Source organism: Sebastes umbrosus, chromosome 7, assembly GCF_015220745.1.
Source record: "Sebastes umbrosus isolate fSebUmb1 chromosome 7, fSebUmb1.pri, whole genome shotgun sequence".
NCBI classification, from domain to species: Eukaryota; Metazoa; Chordata; class Actinopteri; order Perciformes; family Sebastidae; genus Sebastes; species Sebastes umbrosus.
In genome coordinates this window covers 32,038,133-32,052,723 of record NC_051275.1, presented here as the reverse complement: position 1 = coordinate 32,052,723, position 14,591 = coordinate 32,038,133, and the positions used below count along the sequence as shown (strand labels likewise).

Genomic DNA, 14,591 nt, shown 5'->3' with positions numbered 1-14,591 from the left:
AATTGATGCAAAGCCCAAAATACTTTGCCATTATGTGTGCGTGTGTGTGTGTGTGTGTGTGTGTGTGTGTGTGTGTGTGTGTGAGTGTGTGTTCCCACCAGCAGCTCTCCACTGAGGACCTCCAGCAGTCTGGTGAGCATGTATCCATCCCTCAGGTCATTGTAGAGGTCAGCGATGCGACAGGACACTCTGGCCAGATGGGAGTTGACCCACTTCGTAAAAGTCTTTTTCTGCACCGCATCCCGTTCGTCTGAGGGAAATAAAAGAGTCAGCGTTACATCAAGGGGAAGAACTATTTATTTTTGGTGAATGAGATAGTTAGGATGAGTCAAATATTATCATAAATAGCTTTAGTTAACACATAGCATCTAGCATTAAATTAAATTGTGCTTATCTTAGATTTTAAAATATGAGATGTGTGTTTTTTGGGAGGAGGAATTGTGTTACTCATTTAGCACTGCTTACCTAACTAGTGTTAGTGGATATGTGGGGTAAAAAAAACAACAACGAAAAGCCACCAACTTAAAAATATATCAGTACTCGCTTATTTAAAAAGCCTTAGATAAAGTCATGATAAAACAGATCAATAGAAGAAACATTTTAACACCAAAATTCACAACAGACAAGAATAAACACCATGCTTTTGATGTAGGTGTATTTATACACCTACTGATGCAGGTGTGTTTGCAGTGTGTGTGTGTCTGTATGGATGTGCGTGACCTCTGACCTGCCAGGGCCTTGATGCGGGAGCACTCGAACAGCTTGGAACTGGTGCACTCCGTCTCCCAGAATCCCGAGCTGCTTGGTCGGTTGTTGTTGTTGAGCTGGCGCTGGGCTTCCGCGTTGTCCAGGTCTGGGGAGGCATTAGCCATCGCGCCCGACGCCCTGCAACACACACAGACACAGAAACACAGCTGTAGATGAGCAAAACTTCAGCTTGGCGTGTTGTCTTACTGCAAAATACAGGATCTCATACAGTTTGTCTGGTACGAAATGTAGTTTAATTGTTGTAGATATAAGGCTTTTACATGAATAAACAACACGAAAATGCAAAATACTCTCCTGCGAATGTTATATATCTAGGGCTTTTATTGTGCAAGGTAAGAACAAAAAGAGTGGATCTGCTCTGCACTGCCTTTGCCTAGGTTGAAAGGAGTAATAAAGCTTTCCGTCCTGGTTTGGACTAGGGAGCCTCCTTGTTGTGGTTTCATAAATACAGGTGCAACTGAACCCGTTAAGCACAACGTGATTAGTTGATGTCTTTATTCGCAGTGCGAAAGCTCAGAAAAATCAACCTCGTTCCGAAATAAAATTACGTTGCTTTTTCGGTGCGTAATATTCACGTTCTGTGTGAAAGTGTTCGAAACAACAGTTCGAAAAAATATATTAACATGTGAATTAATTGCACGAAACAAATGACCCCTGTGTGTAAAGGCCTTTACTGAATGACCTGAATGAACTCTAATCATGCTTTTATTAGATTACAGCCTAATGTACACCTTTAAAGCTGAAACAAATTAGTTGGTCAACAAAAAAAATACTATTATGATAATTTGTAATGTCTTTTTATATCAGCAAAAATTAAAACATTTACCATTTTATAGATGAAATGATTAATCAATTAATCCAAAAAATAATCTGCAGATTAATTGATTATGAAAATAATGGTTCATTGCAGTCCTGCTGTTATCTATTATCAGTCAAAGCAGAGGTCATTATTCTCAATAGACAGTTTTGTTTAAAATTGTTAAAAAGCTGTTTCACTTCACACTGACCAACAAGCACATGTTTAGACTTAATACACACATGCACATGTATGTTAAGACATTCACACACACACACACACACACACACACACACACACACTCATACATGCAAAGGACAGTGAGAAAGGTGGTGGGGACGGGCAGTTCACACTTCATAATTAAACTCTGACTGACTCACACACACCTCATCTGACACCTTTTAACCCTGATTTAGCCACACAGACTCACAGAAACAAATCCAGATTCACACGGGGAAAAACATGAAACAGTCGCTGCAACATTCACAATTTAATTAGTGTGTTCGAAATGCACAAATAACATGTCTCCCAGCAAAAAAACATACTCTGGAGTCCATAAATAACAGCTCCTTCCCATTCATGAATGATGCAGCACCTGTCCTCGGCATCAGAGCATTTTTACAAAAGAGAAGCTTAAAATAAAATCTCTGTGATGGTGGGAGACAGACAGTAAGAATTATTTGGTTCATCTCTCTGACAGCTGAAAACCGGAGGATAAAAATAACTTCTAAAGTTTACCAAGAAATCACAGAGTTCAGGGTGAGAGAGGTAAGAAATGGAAATGTTCAAAACAGCAAAATGAGAACGAAAAAAGGGTTTCAGTCGCATTCTTCTGAAGAGCTGATAAAATTGTTTTACAGCAATAACAGATTTCCATCCAATCTTCACAAAAGCACTGGATATTCACAAAACATCCTACGGCTAAAGGTAGCTCCTACAGTGACTGACGGAGTTAGGAGAAACTCCTTAAAGTAAGGGGCATCTCAGTCCTGTTTAGGATGGTATTTGATGCCAGATACATATTGATTTATCTATCTATTAATTCTATAATGTAATTTAATCTGTTCCTTACTAAAAGTTGCTCTCAGCAGCTTTGTGAATAGCTCTTAGTTAGGAACCCCTAGTGGTTCGGATAAGATCCTTTGTGAATACGGCCCCTCCCCGGTGTAAACAATATGCTTCAAGCACCGCACTCCTCTGTTTCAGGTATCTGGAAATTCAGAGCAGACATAAAAATCAGCAGACTCTGTGAAAATGTAAACTCTTTGTCTTCTCGTGCTGGAAAAGTCTGGCAGTTTTCAGAAGACACTTTCTCACTCTTAGGCAGATATTTTGCATATTTTTCTCAGACTGTAGCTAAGAGGAGCGATGCAATGTGTCTGTATAAGCATTTTACACTTCCTTCCTTATATTCCACTGAACTTCCACATATTTAAAATCTCCGTTTTGTCAAGTCAGTGTTTGTTATGTAAACAGCAGACACTATAGTTTGCAAACTAAAGTATGCTTTTTAGCATTGAATACTAAAAACTGTACAAAGCAGTGTATTCCGCCACATACAGGCATGTTTTGGGATAAATACATGAGAGTTTGGAACATAAACGATGGAGAAAAGTGGACAGTGGAAAGGTGGATTATGCAGCAGGAGCGAGAAGTTACTGAGGACATTTTGCGAGGGCTCATCAGTATAGGAATCCACTGTAACACACATGAATTCAAGCTTACAGACACTGTTCTCTATGGCGGATTTTAATATCAACCTTTCAGGCCTACAATGACTTTATGTTGAATACTAAAAATAGACACATACAATGTTTGCACGTTGAGAAAATATCTATTATGTGCGTCCTGGTGAATGCTGCACTGTCACATTAGTTTTTACCGGTTCCTCCCCCATTTTTCTTTGTATTACACGCATGATAGATGGATGGAAAATACATGTAATGGTTTCTCCTGCTAAAGAGCAGATGTGCCCACAAGACACAAGACGCAGTATGTCATTTGGTGCTCTTCTCCAATGCTGCTTGGGGGAATACATGTTTGTATGCGTGTTGCGTGCTTATATTGCAGGTTTGCGTTGATTAAAACTGGATCAAAGCGTTTTTATGATTATGTCACTAATTGATTAATTAGGTGAAAGTGAAAGAATAAAAGTGAAAGTGTGGTTGAGGCTGCTGCAGGGTTTTAAGTGTTTCTCTGTCGTTTTCTGCCTCAACCTTTTTGCTGTAAATCTCTTTGTCTTCCCCTCATCTTGCCTCTCCCTCTCTCTCCACTGCAACAAAAGTCCAGACTCACAGTTGTCACTATACCTAAACCACTGGAAAACAACGTAGCCATATCGAGTAAATGTCAGCATGCCCTGCAAGACAGAGAGAGAGGAGGGGTGTGCACATGCACTTAGCTGTTCCCCCCGGAGAGAATAACAGCAAAACATTACAGTGCAGTGTATCTGGTGATGAAGCAGACAGAGGACCAAACAAGAACCCTGCAAAAGAAGTGAAACCTAAAGGAAAGGAGTTGATTTATAGGTCAACTGAATTAATCTAATGAAAACTAGAGCTTGTTTGCAGCTATGTAAAAGGTGCTATTCTCACTGTGCCATTCAGTAAAGGACACAAACAAATGCAACTAAGGATTATTTTCTCGATTAATCGCTTTGTCTTTAAAATGTCAGAAACTAGTAAAAAAAAAATTGTACATTTTGCTGCCGATACATCCAAAATATAACAAAACAAAATTTGAAGTGCTGGACTTTTACTTGTTATTGAGTATATTTATATTTAGCATTGCTACTTTAAACAATTAAATAATCGACTAAGGCTGTGTATTGTTGAGAATCTGGCGATATAAGATATAAGAAAGGTGATATATTGCAATTTTTTAAATCTAATTTTTGGAAAACTGTCATTGAATAAAGAATACACCACCATATGCATAACATCTGAGTTAAAAAAAAACAAGTTTATGTTTTTATGCAGTCAAAACAGGGAGATCTGCAAAATCTGAGATCTGATTTTATGATCCGCATATTTGATTTGGTATAGATTTTACGCTGGATGCCCTTCCTGACGTGACCCCCCCTTCCCATTCGCAGCACCCAGGGGGGATACATGTTTTGGTGGCGGAAGGAAATCAGAGAACCCGGAGGAAAGGAAACCCATGCAAACACGGAGAGAACATGCAAACTCCACACAGAAAGGCCCTCCCTGGATCAGACCGGGAATCAGACCGGGGATTTTCTTGCTGACAGTGATAACCAATGCACCACCGGTCATTGGTGGTGCATTGCATGTTGCTGCCCAATATTTTTAACCATGTTTTTCCTTAAATCAATTCAATAAATCCATCTGTATTGCTATGAGGTAGACAGAGAGACTCGTAGTAGAGGCCAACAGTATAAGAATAGACAATATAAGACGTGTGTAATATCATTGTAAGATATTATAAGAGACATTATGATGATAAGACGTGATAAGATATAACATCAACAAACAGGAATATGTATCAAAACCCAGAAACAATAGCCAGTCTACATCAGTCAAACTGCCTCACTCTCATGTCAGTCAACATACTATGTGTTTGTGTGTGTGTGTGTGTCCTCTGTTCTCCTTGCCGTGATCCTCGCCTAACCTCAACCACCTGGTGTCTCTCAATCAATCAGACTCACAGCTCGCACGACTGCTCTAATGTGTATTTGTGATGTGTGTGTGTGTGTGTGTGTGTGTGTGTGTCACCTTTATTCTAATAATCAGACTCAGCTGTTGAGGAATCAGCCAGCCTCAGGCAATAGAGTCGACACTATGTCTGACAATCACACACACGCGCTCCTGGCTATCCATTTTCTGCTCTATAAGTAACAGCAGCAGTGGGATGCTTCATGGTTTGCCTCCAGAGGCTGAACACATCTCCAATGGTGGAGATAAAAACAAAGAAAACCACAGTGACCACACGTTGAGCTAAGAATGATTTTACGAATGTAAAACCTGCATGTTTCAACATCAGACTATCAACAGAAAATTAATTTGAGTTGGGAGTCTCACATAAGCAGCAACATCCATCACCAAATGTTGAGGCCGATGCAAAAGTACCTTGAAGGAGTATTCCAGCAATTTTTGTATATCGAGGGACTCATAAGAGACAGATTTGAAAAAACAAATGGTCAAAATTGAAGGAGCAGTCTGAGATGTCCTGACCTAAATGTTGGATCATACCATTTCCATAAATAAATAACATCTTTAATTGCATCCACTTCTTTCACACCCTAAACCTCCAGTTTATAACACAAGCTTCTTGTTAAAAGATTCAAGTCTAATGCCGGCTACACGCTACGAATCAGGTGGATTTTAGGCCCAATTCCTCCCGACCCGACAACGGTCAGCAAAGCCCCGATTTTTGATGGTTCTAAAGATTATCTTTCCAGATGTTCCTGTGGGGTGAAGTGTGTTAAGAGCGTTTTTTACATCCCTGATCGTTTAGTAAATCCATCCTGACCGCACCGATTTCAAATCGTAAATATTAAACATGCTCATTATTTACGGTCGGATATCCTGTTGTGTGTGGGGAACCCAAAGGACAGACGATGATCCAGTCAGGTGGAAAAAACAAAAAAACGATAGCCAATTGAGAACCAAGCTGACCGAAGCGGAAAGACAACCACCGCCGTCATGGCGGCCGCAGCTAACACACGAGCTAATGCAAAACACAAAGCATAAAGTATACTGGAAAAAAGAAGTTCGGAAACTTGTGTTTGGTGGATTATTTCTCTGTTGTTACAATGCTAATGGTCATTGTATTTTACATCGTTGGAAAGCCTGTTTATTTACCTTCACAATGATGTCCAATTTGTAAGGATTATGCATTTGTAGGATGAGCAGCACAGCTGATTATGTTGGTAGCGCCCAAGAAAAATTTGCCAAAATGCTCTGCCAATGGTAAAATAATCGACCAAACACAAGTTTCCAAACTTTCTTTTTCCAGTTTAGTAGTGAGATGGAGCTCAGAAATGGAGGACCAACATGTTAATTTTTGGCAGCAACACAAATGTTTATTCAACATGACTCCATGACTTCATCCATCCATCTTTCGAGAATTTTCAGTAAAAAGTAGTGCGAAATCTAACATTGCTTTGTTTACACTAAAGTCACGTTTGATTGCGAGATCATTTGCGAGAGTTCCATTTGTTTTAGTGGGGACTCTTGTTGTTGATGAATGAATCTGTTAGAGTATGGTTGTGCTGTTTTGGCCAAATCGTTGCTCTCCACACACTATAGGAACAAAACTGTTAAATTCAACATAACATGACGTTATGTGTGGGGTCTCTCACATTTTCAACATCTGTTAAGATTTGAAAAATCTCTTAGTGTGGGCCGGCCTTAAGGCCCAAACCAAAATAAACCTGATGACATCCCAATGGTTATTTTCTCAGATTTTAAAGAGCTGCCTCCAGAAGACAATAAACAACTGTTCACAGGCTAAACAGTATTTCTTGTGACAAGTAAACTGAACTTCTTGTGTAAAATCGGCGGAGTGCTCCTTTAAGTTGCATTTTCTCATTCATCATCAGACTGTTTTAACATACATACGCTGTATGAAAAAATGACTCCAATAAAGGTTGCAGAAAAGTCTGGAAACATACAGTATGATCTGTCGTGACTACAGTGTCAAAAACAAAGTGCTGAGTAATGCTGCTGCTCTTACAGCAGCCAGTATGGGAGGTTGATCAGTCATCAACACCTAAAACCACAAAGCTGCACTCAAATGCAAGTGATCGGAGTAAATCTGCTGCTGAATGTTTTCATTTCCACAGTCCATTTCCACTGCTCATAAATACACTTAATAATGTTATCTTCAGTAAATTTGAACCATGAATATTGTTGATTTAAAATGACGGCAGTGCAGTGCAATATCTATGTTTCAACCCGGGGTTCGTTAAATCTGCTGAGATCTATTCATTTTGCTTTGTGTCATTTAAAGGAACTAAAGATAATGTTAGCGCTAAACCTAGAGCAGAGAAGCAGGGAAAACAATACCACTAACACAGGATCAGTATAAAGGTTGCTTCTGGATCATTTTGTGCTGTCCCAGACTGAAAATGGATCTAGTTCTGGTTCTGAGGTTTGTCCCGTTGGACTCCCCAGGGTGACAGAGTTCATATGTTCCAGTCAGTCCAGGATATAGAGTCTACTGCTCCAACACTGGAGGATCAAACGTCTAAACAGCAGCAGCCTCTCTGATCTCTCCATGGAGCTGGAAGAAAGAGGAGGAATCACCTCTGCGTGTGTGTGTTGTGTGATCTCTTGAACATCCCACATACAATGTTAAACCACAGTGGAAAAATACACAAACACACGTTGCAGTCAAACACCAACCTTTTTACCTAAACACAATATGATAATAATTAAAATAACATTATTTTTTTATATATATATATATATATATTTCTGAACACTCCTCTCTGGTAGGTCTTTACTGCAAAAAAAAAAAATCACGCAGCCCTAACGAATACTCGTTTAATCATGAAAATAATCAGCAGATTCATGAATAATTGTTAGTTGCAGCCCTAAAACAGATGATGAGCAGGATAGTGAATGTGAAGAAAGAAGCTGTCATGTCCCACCCACACTGTTTGATTGACAATCTAAGTAAAAACAATGATGGGCACCAGACAGAGATGTCTTCTCATCTCTCACTGTTAGGACAGAATCTACATTATCTGAGGCATCGCTGTATTTCTCCTGGTGGACCCGAACCCGAACCCTCAACATGGTTTATAGGACAGCATCTATAAAGACACGTTCTACATTCAGTGGCCATCTTTGTGGTTTGAGTGTGTTTGTGTGAATCCACTTCAGCTCCGTCATTGCTCTTTCAGCTGTTGTTCTCTTTACTTTGAAGTCTCATAAGGCAGAGTGGCAGACTCGTACCTGTCTGTCTCAGTCACATAGTTGTTCCCATGTGGATTTATTAATACAGCAAAATGATCACACGTGATTTTACAGGTGTACATTAGGGATGAAACTAAAGATTGAAATTATTATTATATTATTGACATTAATCTTCTTCTTTTTTTCATTTAATTGATTGATTGTTTCATCTATATATATATATAAGAAAATAGTGGAAAAACAAAGCCTATCACATTTTCCCAGAGGCACGGTCTGAAAATAACTTTTTCACTGCCTGGTATTTTTTTTTTGTCTGCCGCTCATTGATTTTATCTGCCACTTTTGAAATCTATGCGCTAAATGAAGGAATAACATTTTAAATCTGATGTCATTTCACACAAAAAACCTTATATGCATTGTAAATTACAGTGTTTGAATTACCCCGTAGCTTCCGAGGGAGAACATTTTACAAGATTACATGAGAACACATCATGATGACGTTATAATTTATCTTCGCCCCAAATCGCTCATTTTTACTGCAATGGAACCTCCGATAACGTTAGTAGCTCTGTTATTTAGCTAAGCAGGACTGTGCTGCCCACCAGACAATGTTACTAACCCTCCTCCTGCCGATTTCAACACGGATTTGTTGTGCACAATGTAGCATTATCAGGGAAAAATATGGTGCGCCCCTCAGGTTTATTAGCGTATCATGGCTCCGGTCCCAAACAAACTGAAACATGATACAGCGTGCGTATGGCATTACGTCATTGTGCATGCTTAACAGTCGGAAAGCTTCTATAAGAGGAATTGATAGTCACGGAGGCATGCAATGCCAAGGAATCTGACAACTAGGCACCAATTCTCCATTCCCATCGCCAAAGTTCTGGACGATTTTACCACTGCCGATAATTTATCCACATTTGGCGGGTAGCAGGTGGTAATTTCAGACCCTACCCAGAGGCCATGGTGACATCTTCAAATTGCTTTTGTTCAACCAACAGTCCAAAACAAGAGAAAAGCAGCAAATCCTCACATTTGAGAGGCAGGAACCAGATAATGTCTGGAATTTTTGCTTAACAATTAATAGATAATCAAAATTATCGCTGATTGATTCTCTACTGATTTACTATTCAATCAGTGACCTGGTATGTATATATGTGCGTGTGTGTGCAGAACTGTCAGTCGTTATGCTTTCTCCTCTAAACCACTCAGTGTTATTATTGCCCTCTCTCCCCAGCTATGCTGTCGCCGTTGGTAACCACAATAAATCACCATTACACCAATGGTGTAATGAAAGCGTCACCCCCCCCCGCCTCCCCGTGCTCTCCTTTTATTATCCTTCACACTTTTTCAACTGTCCTCTCCGTCTATTCCCAATCGTCCCTCTGTCCTAACCTCCAGTCCGATCTGTCTGGCCTACACAACTTGTGTTTTGGCTATTAGCATTTGGCACGGTGCCTCCATACGACCAACGAGTGACAATGCTCTAATCTCTTCAGTACATGAGATGCCAAACATCAGGCGCCCTTGAAACAAGCACTTAACCCCCAAATGCTGCAGTGAGGCTGTTCGGTCGCCAACACTAGTAAGTTCAGTGGCCAAAGACTGTTGGTTTTATTTTATATAACTGTGTCTATGAAGCAGGATGGGGCTGAAAAAAGGAGCCTGTTGATATTTATTTAGTTAATATTTAAAGAATTTGCATGTTCAGTCTCATCATGTCAAGCATTTCTAACTAGATGCACACTAGAAGAAAATAAATATGACTTGATCCAGCATTATATACATGTGTGTCATTGTATTTTCTGATCTTGTACTAATCTCTGAAGAGTAAACAAACAACAAACTACTCAGATCGAGTCTTTAGGACGCCCTCATCAGACCTTTTAAAGCTGCACCAACCTTTTCATGTAACTTGGTTCCAGTTTTGTTTACTTGGCCACAACAGTTCCTGCCTCCCTACTCCAGAAGTCCCAACAACTATCAGGGTGGATTTTACAATACTGGACCAAACACAAACTTGAGACTGAAAAAGCCTATGTACAAAATTAATTAAGAAAAAAAAAAAAGCACAAATTGTTGATGGTATCAATATGGTTGATTTTTACATAATTATGGCAGCTATGTGGCAGACAACTAGCCTATAAGTGAGTTGAATGATAAAGCTAGCGATATTCAATTATTTTTACTGTCAACAAATCCCATGAATACTTTCTGACTGTCCACCTCTGTTGATTTAGAGGTTAGATTTAGAGACAGACAGAGAGAGACAGACATAATCAAGAGAGATAGAGGGTAACTAAAGAAGTAAGATAGGAGGTTATGGGCAACATTCACGGCCCAAATCACATTTTTTTTGAGGGGGGCATATGTGACTCAGTGTGAATAGCACAAATCACATGGTACAGGTCCGAGTTTTTGCAATGCGACCTCGTCTGAAAAGTCAAATCAGAATTCGTGCGACTTTTCCGTCACTCTAGATCGACATTTGTCTCAATTTTACGCTGTGAAACTATTCACATCACAATCCCACCACTCCTGGCTCCAAACCCGCATCCACACATACCTCTGAACAGAAGTAGCAGCAATTGCTCCACAAAAAAAATGTGTCTCTCTTTCTCCTCGTTATCATCTGCTCACAAATTTGCTGGCTTCAACTGCACATCAACTTCTAAATGAAACCGTAAACGCTGACTTCAGTGGCCTGAGCCTCAAAAGCAAAGCTGCGTGTTCTTTTGCGCATACGGTCAGTTCAGGACCGTGACCACTAGTTCACACTGGAGTCTGATATTGGCCACATTTAAAAAAATAATGTGAACAGCCAAATCTGATCTGAGCATTCAATCAGAACTGATCGCTGAAGCTTGCAGTGTGAACATCGCTATAGAGAGTGAGACAAATAGACGGTGATGTTATAGAAGAGAGATGTTACAGAGAAACAGAAAGGCTGACATGGAAGAGGAGAGGTGACGTAGAGAGAATTAGGGAAGAAGAAAGAAATCAAAGGAGCAAGAGAGAGACGGGAGGGTATATCACTAGAAAGATGAAGAAAGAGAGAGAAGGGAAGAGAGAGACAGCTGCCACTGTTAATCAGTCAGTGGCAGCAGCTCTGTGTCTCGGTTTCTCTAAAGGCTTAATGGGGACCAGACCCTCAGTGTACGTTTTTACCACACACACAGCAGTCCTCATCAATATCATGACATGCAGATCGTCCGGGGGACATTAATGATGACCTCTGCTATGTAGCTGATATGTCATCTGCCTATTGACAATTGTGAGTTGCATTCTCGGCTTCTGGAATTTCTATCGATTGATGTAATGATCAGATCGGGTATCAACTAAATTCACTTTGGTGGCTCTGAAGAAAGTTAATGAAACCGGATTATTCTCCATTACAACATAACAACGATACTGACAGCCATCAAATTCAGCACACATTATACTGTACTTACTTGTAAATGACTTGCCAAGCCCCATATCACTGTGTCAGAGGCCCTGTTGTCCTTTTACCACATCAGTATGAACTGTTTACAATTCATCAACCAATATCACTAAAATCCAATTCTGTATGTACTTATTACATCTCCGAAAAATTAATCTGTTGACCGATATTATACATCAAACAATAGGCCACAACAAGTGAATCCTGTGCAGCCTCAGCTGCAAAACAATGTCATGTAGGGGACATCTTAAATATGTAAAAAAAAATTATCTGGGATTCTTTTACCAAAACAGGAAGTTTCTGGGGGTTATGGTGAAGAGAACAGAATAACTTACTTATTAAGGATGGGTAATACGCTCAACGTATTCTCATACAATGGTTCTTATGATATATTACAGAAAGTTATTTTGTCCTTTTTCCTTCGTTCTCCTACGAATGACCAGCAACACGTGTCAATTTCCGCTCGTTACATGCATAGTCTTTTCAAAATAAACTTCCATCTTCATAGGAAACAACTTCGTTAGGTTTAAGCAAGAAAGCTGCTTAGTTAGGTTTAGGAAAAGATCGACTTGGTTAGGATTAGGCAACAAAACTATTTAGTTATGTTTAGGAAAATATTGTGGTTTGGCTTAAAATAACTCCTGGAGTTGTGTAACTTAAGCACATAACTTACGTGACAAATAAATCAACGTTGACTTCTGGTTTCACATGGGACACGGACAGCGGTCTCCTGGGCTAAAGTCCGGTATTATTTGACCCACCCATCCACCCGGACCTCCTCACTACGCTGTGTTTGTCGCTCTTTATATTTCCTGGTTCACGATTACGTTAATTACACATGAACTGATTTCGTGGGATATACACGAATTACAGAGCATTACTTTTCGTAGGTATAGCTATGAACAGTTTATGAGCAGCCTGCAACACTATATGCAGTGATGTTGATATGCTTGTGTAAAACCACCTAGCATGATGTACACAGTTGACTAGAGTCTTGCTTTGCTTCTATGTTCTTGTTCTTACTATTTATCTAACTCCGTTTTCTGCTTTGCTGTATTTTATCAGAGCAGTGGTGAAGTTTGTTCCTTCTGTGCTATTTCTTGCTGATCTGTCAACAAAAAAGTACGCATTTAGATGTAGCCACTAACAACGATTTTAAAAAGTGCATTGAATGTGATAAGGCTGTTTCACAGTAAAAGCCCCGCATGGCTGCCAATAAAATGCCAACTGAATAACACATTGAATTTGACACAATTCAGACATCTGTATTCAGTCTCCCCATGAGACCCAAAGCTAACCTTAAATTTAACAATATATATCATAAACTTTATCCAGAATGATCTCACTTTGCTAAAAATATCTGACACCTAGATTGTTCTTACAGGGATGGAAGCTCTCTCTCTCCATCTCTCTACACACACACACACACACACACTGGATGCTTCAATGTGACGTCACGCAGTACGCACTTTACACACAGCACTGAGTCACTTCTACTCACTTCACCTCAGCAAAGTGAAACAACATCTGTGAGCGAGAGCAGCAGCCGACGCCCAGTTCTGAGTCGGCAAAAGACCACAAGTCTTAATCAAAGCAGTCACCTTGTGGTCCGATAAACAACAGAGCAGCAGCAGAGAGCCTCAGTGTCCCAGAGAGGCTGTCTATCATGCGGACAAGACAGGGACGACAACAAGGAGGGTGTCAAAAAGAACTCTATGCTGTAATAGAGCTGGGCAATATACTGTAATGTGAGATATACCAATAATCATTTATTATATCATTGGATTCTTATAATGCTGACCTTAGCAATATACCACACAGCTGTATACGTATATATACTACGTGTGTGTGTTTGCTAAGGCTGGGCAATATATCAATATTATATTGATATCATGAAGTGAGACTAGATAATGTCTTAGATTTTGGATATGGTATTATGGCATAAGTGTTGTCTTTTCCTAGTTTTAATGCTGCATTACAGTAAAGTGATGTAATTGTCTGAACGTACCGGACTGTTCTATTATTTTCCTTTACCCACTGAGTCATTACATCCACATTACTGAAGGTTATTTATCAATAACATCACTGTGTAGGCTAAATATTTTGTAAAAAGCACCAATAGTAAAGCCTACAACATCGTAGCAATATTGATATTGAGGTATTTGGTCAAGCAATATTAGGATATTTGATTTCCTCCATATCGCTCATCCCTAGTGTTCACTTCTGTACAGTATATTTACATAGTATAATATAAAGCACTATAAAAGTTACTATAATTACTATATTCTAAAAATAGAACCAGATGTAGTGACAGATGATGCAGTAGCAATACGAGGGTATTTATAGCACTTTTGAGGTTGTCAATGTGCATAATAGATATTAATTTTGTATTATATAAATATTAGTGATACCATAAGTGTAATAAATTCACTATATGGTAAACGGCTGAGCACCACAGACACACTGCAACCCCCCTGTGGGTAGATTACAGAAGTTGAATAGTGCATACAGGACTTTAACTTCCATAGTGTACAATAAGATTAAAAAAAACACTAGTCTATTATGTACCATAGGGTACTTTAAACCCCAGAAGAATATCAGAGTGAGGGGATCAAACTAGCTGTTTATTATCATTAATGAATTACTGAATTAAATTAATGACTACAGCTTTTGCTCATTGCGACTACCTTTAAATATA

The 14,591-nt window shown here is 39.4% G+C and overlaps 1 protein-coding gene across 3 annotated transcripts in view; it reads right to left on the bottom strand.

Moving 5' to 3' along the window:
• LOC119491426 (spectrin beta chain, non-erythrocytic 1-like) overlaps window positions 1-14,591 on the bottom strand; it is a 95,285-nt gene that overhangs the window by 78,976 nt on the left and 1,718 nt on the right. For 2 of the 3 annotated variants that reach the window (XM_037775462.1, XM_037775463.1), the window contains exons 1-2: window positions 728-872; window positions 99-250 (exon numbers count right to left, since the gene is read on the bottom strand). In XM_037775462.1, the coding sequence (XP_037631390.1) occupies window positions 99-250; window positions 728-872 (297 nt within the window). Of the gene's footprint in view, window positions 1-98; window positions 251-727; window positions 886-14,591 lie in introns of those variants that run through there. The other variant, XM_037775461.1, reaches the window with a different exon arrangement.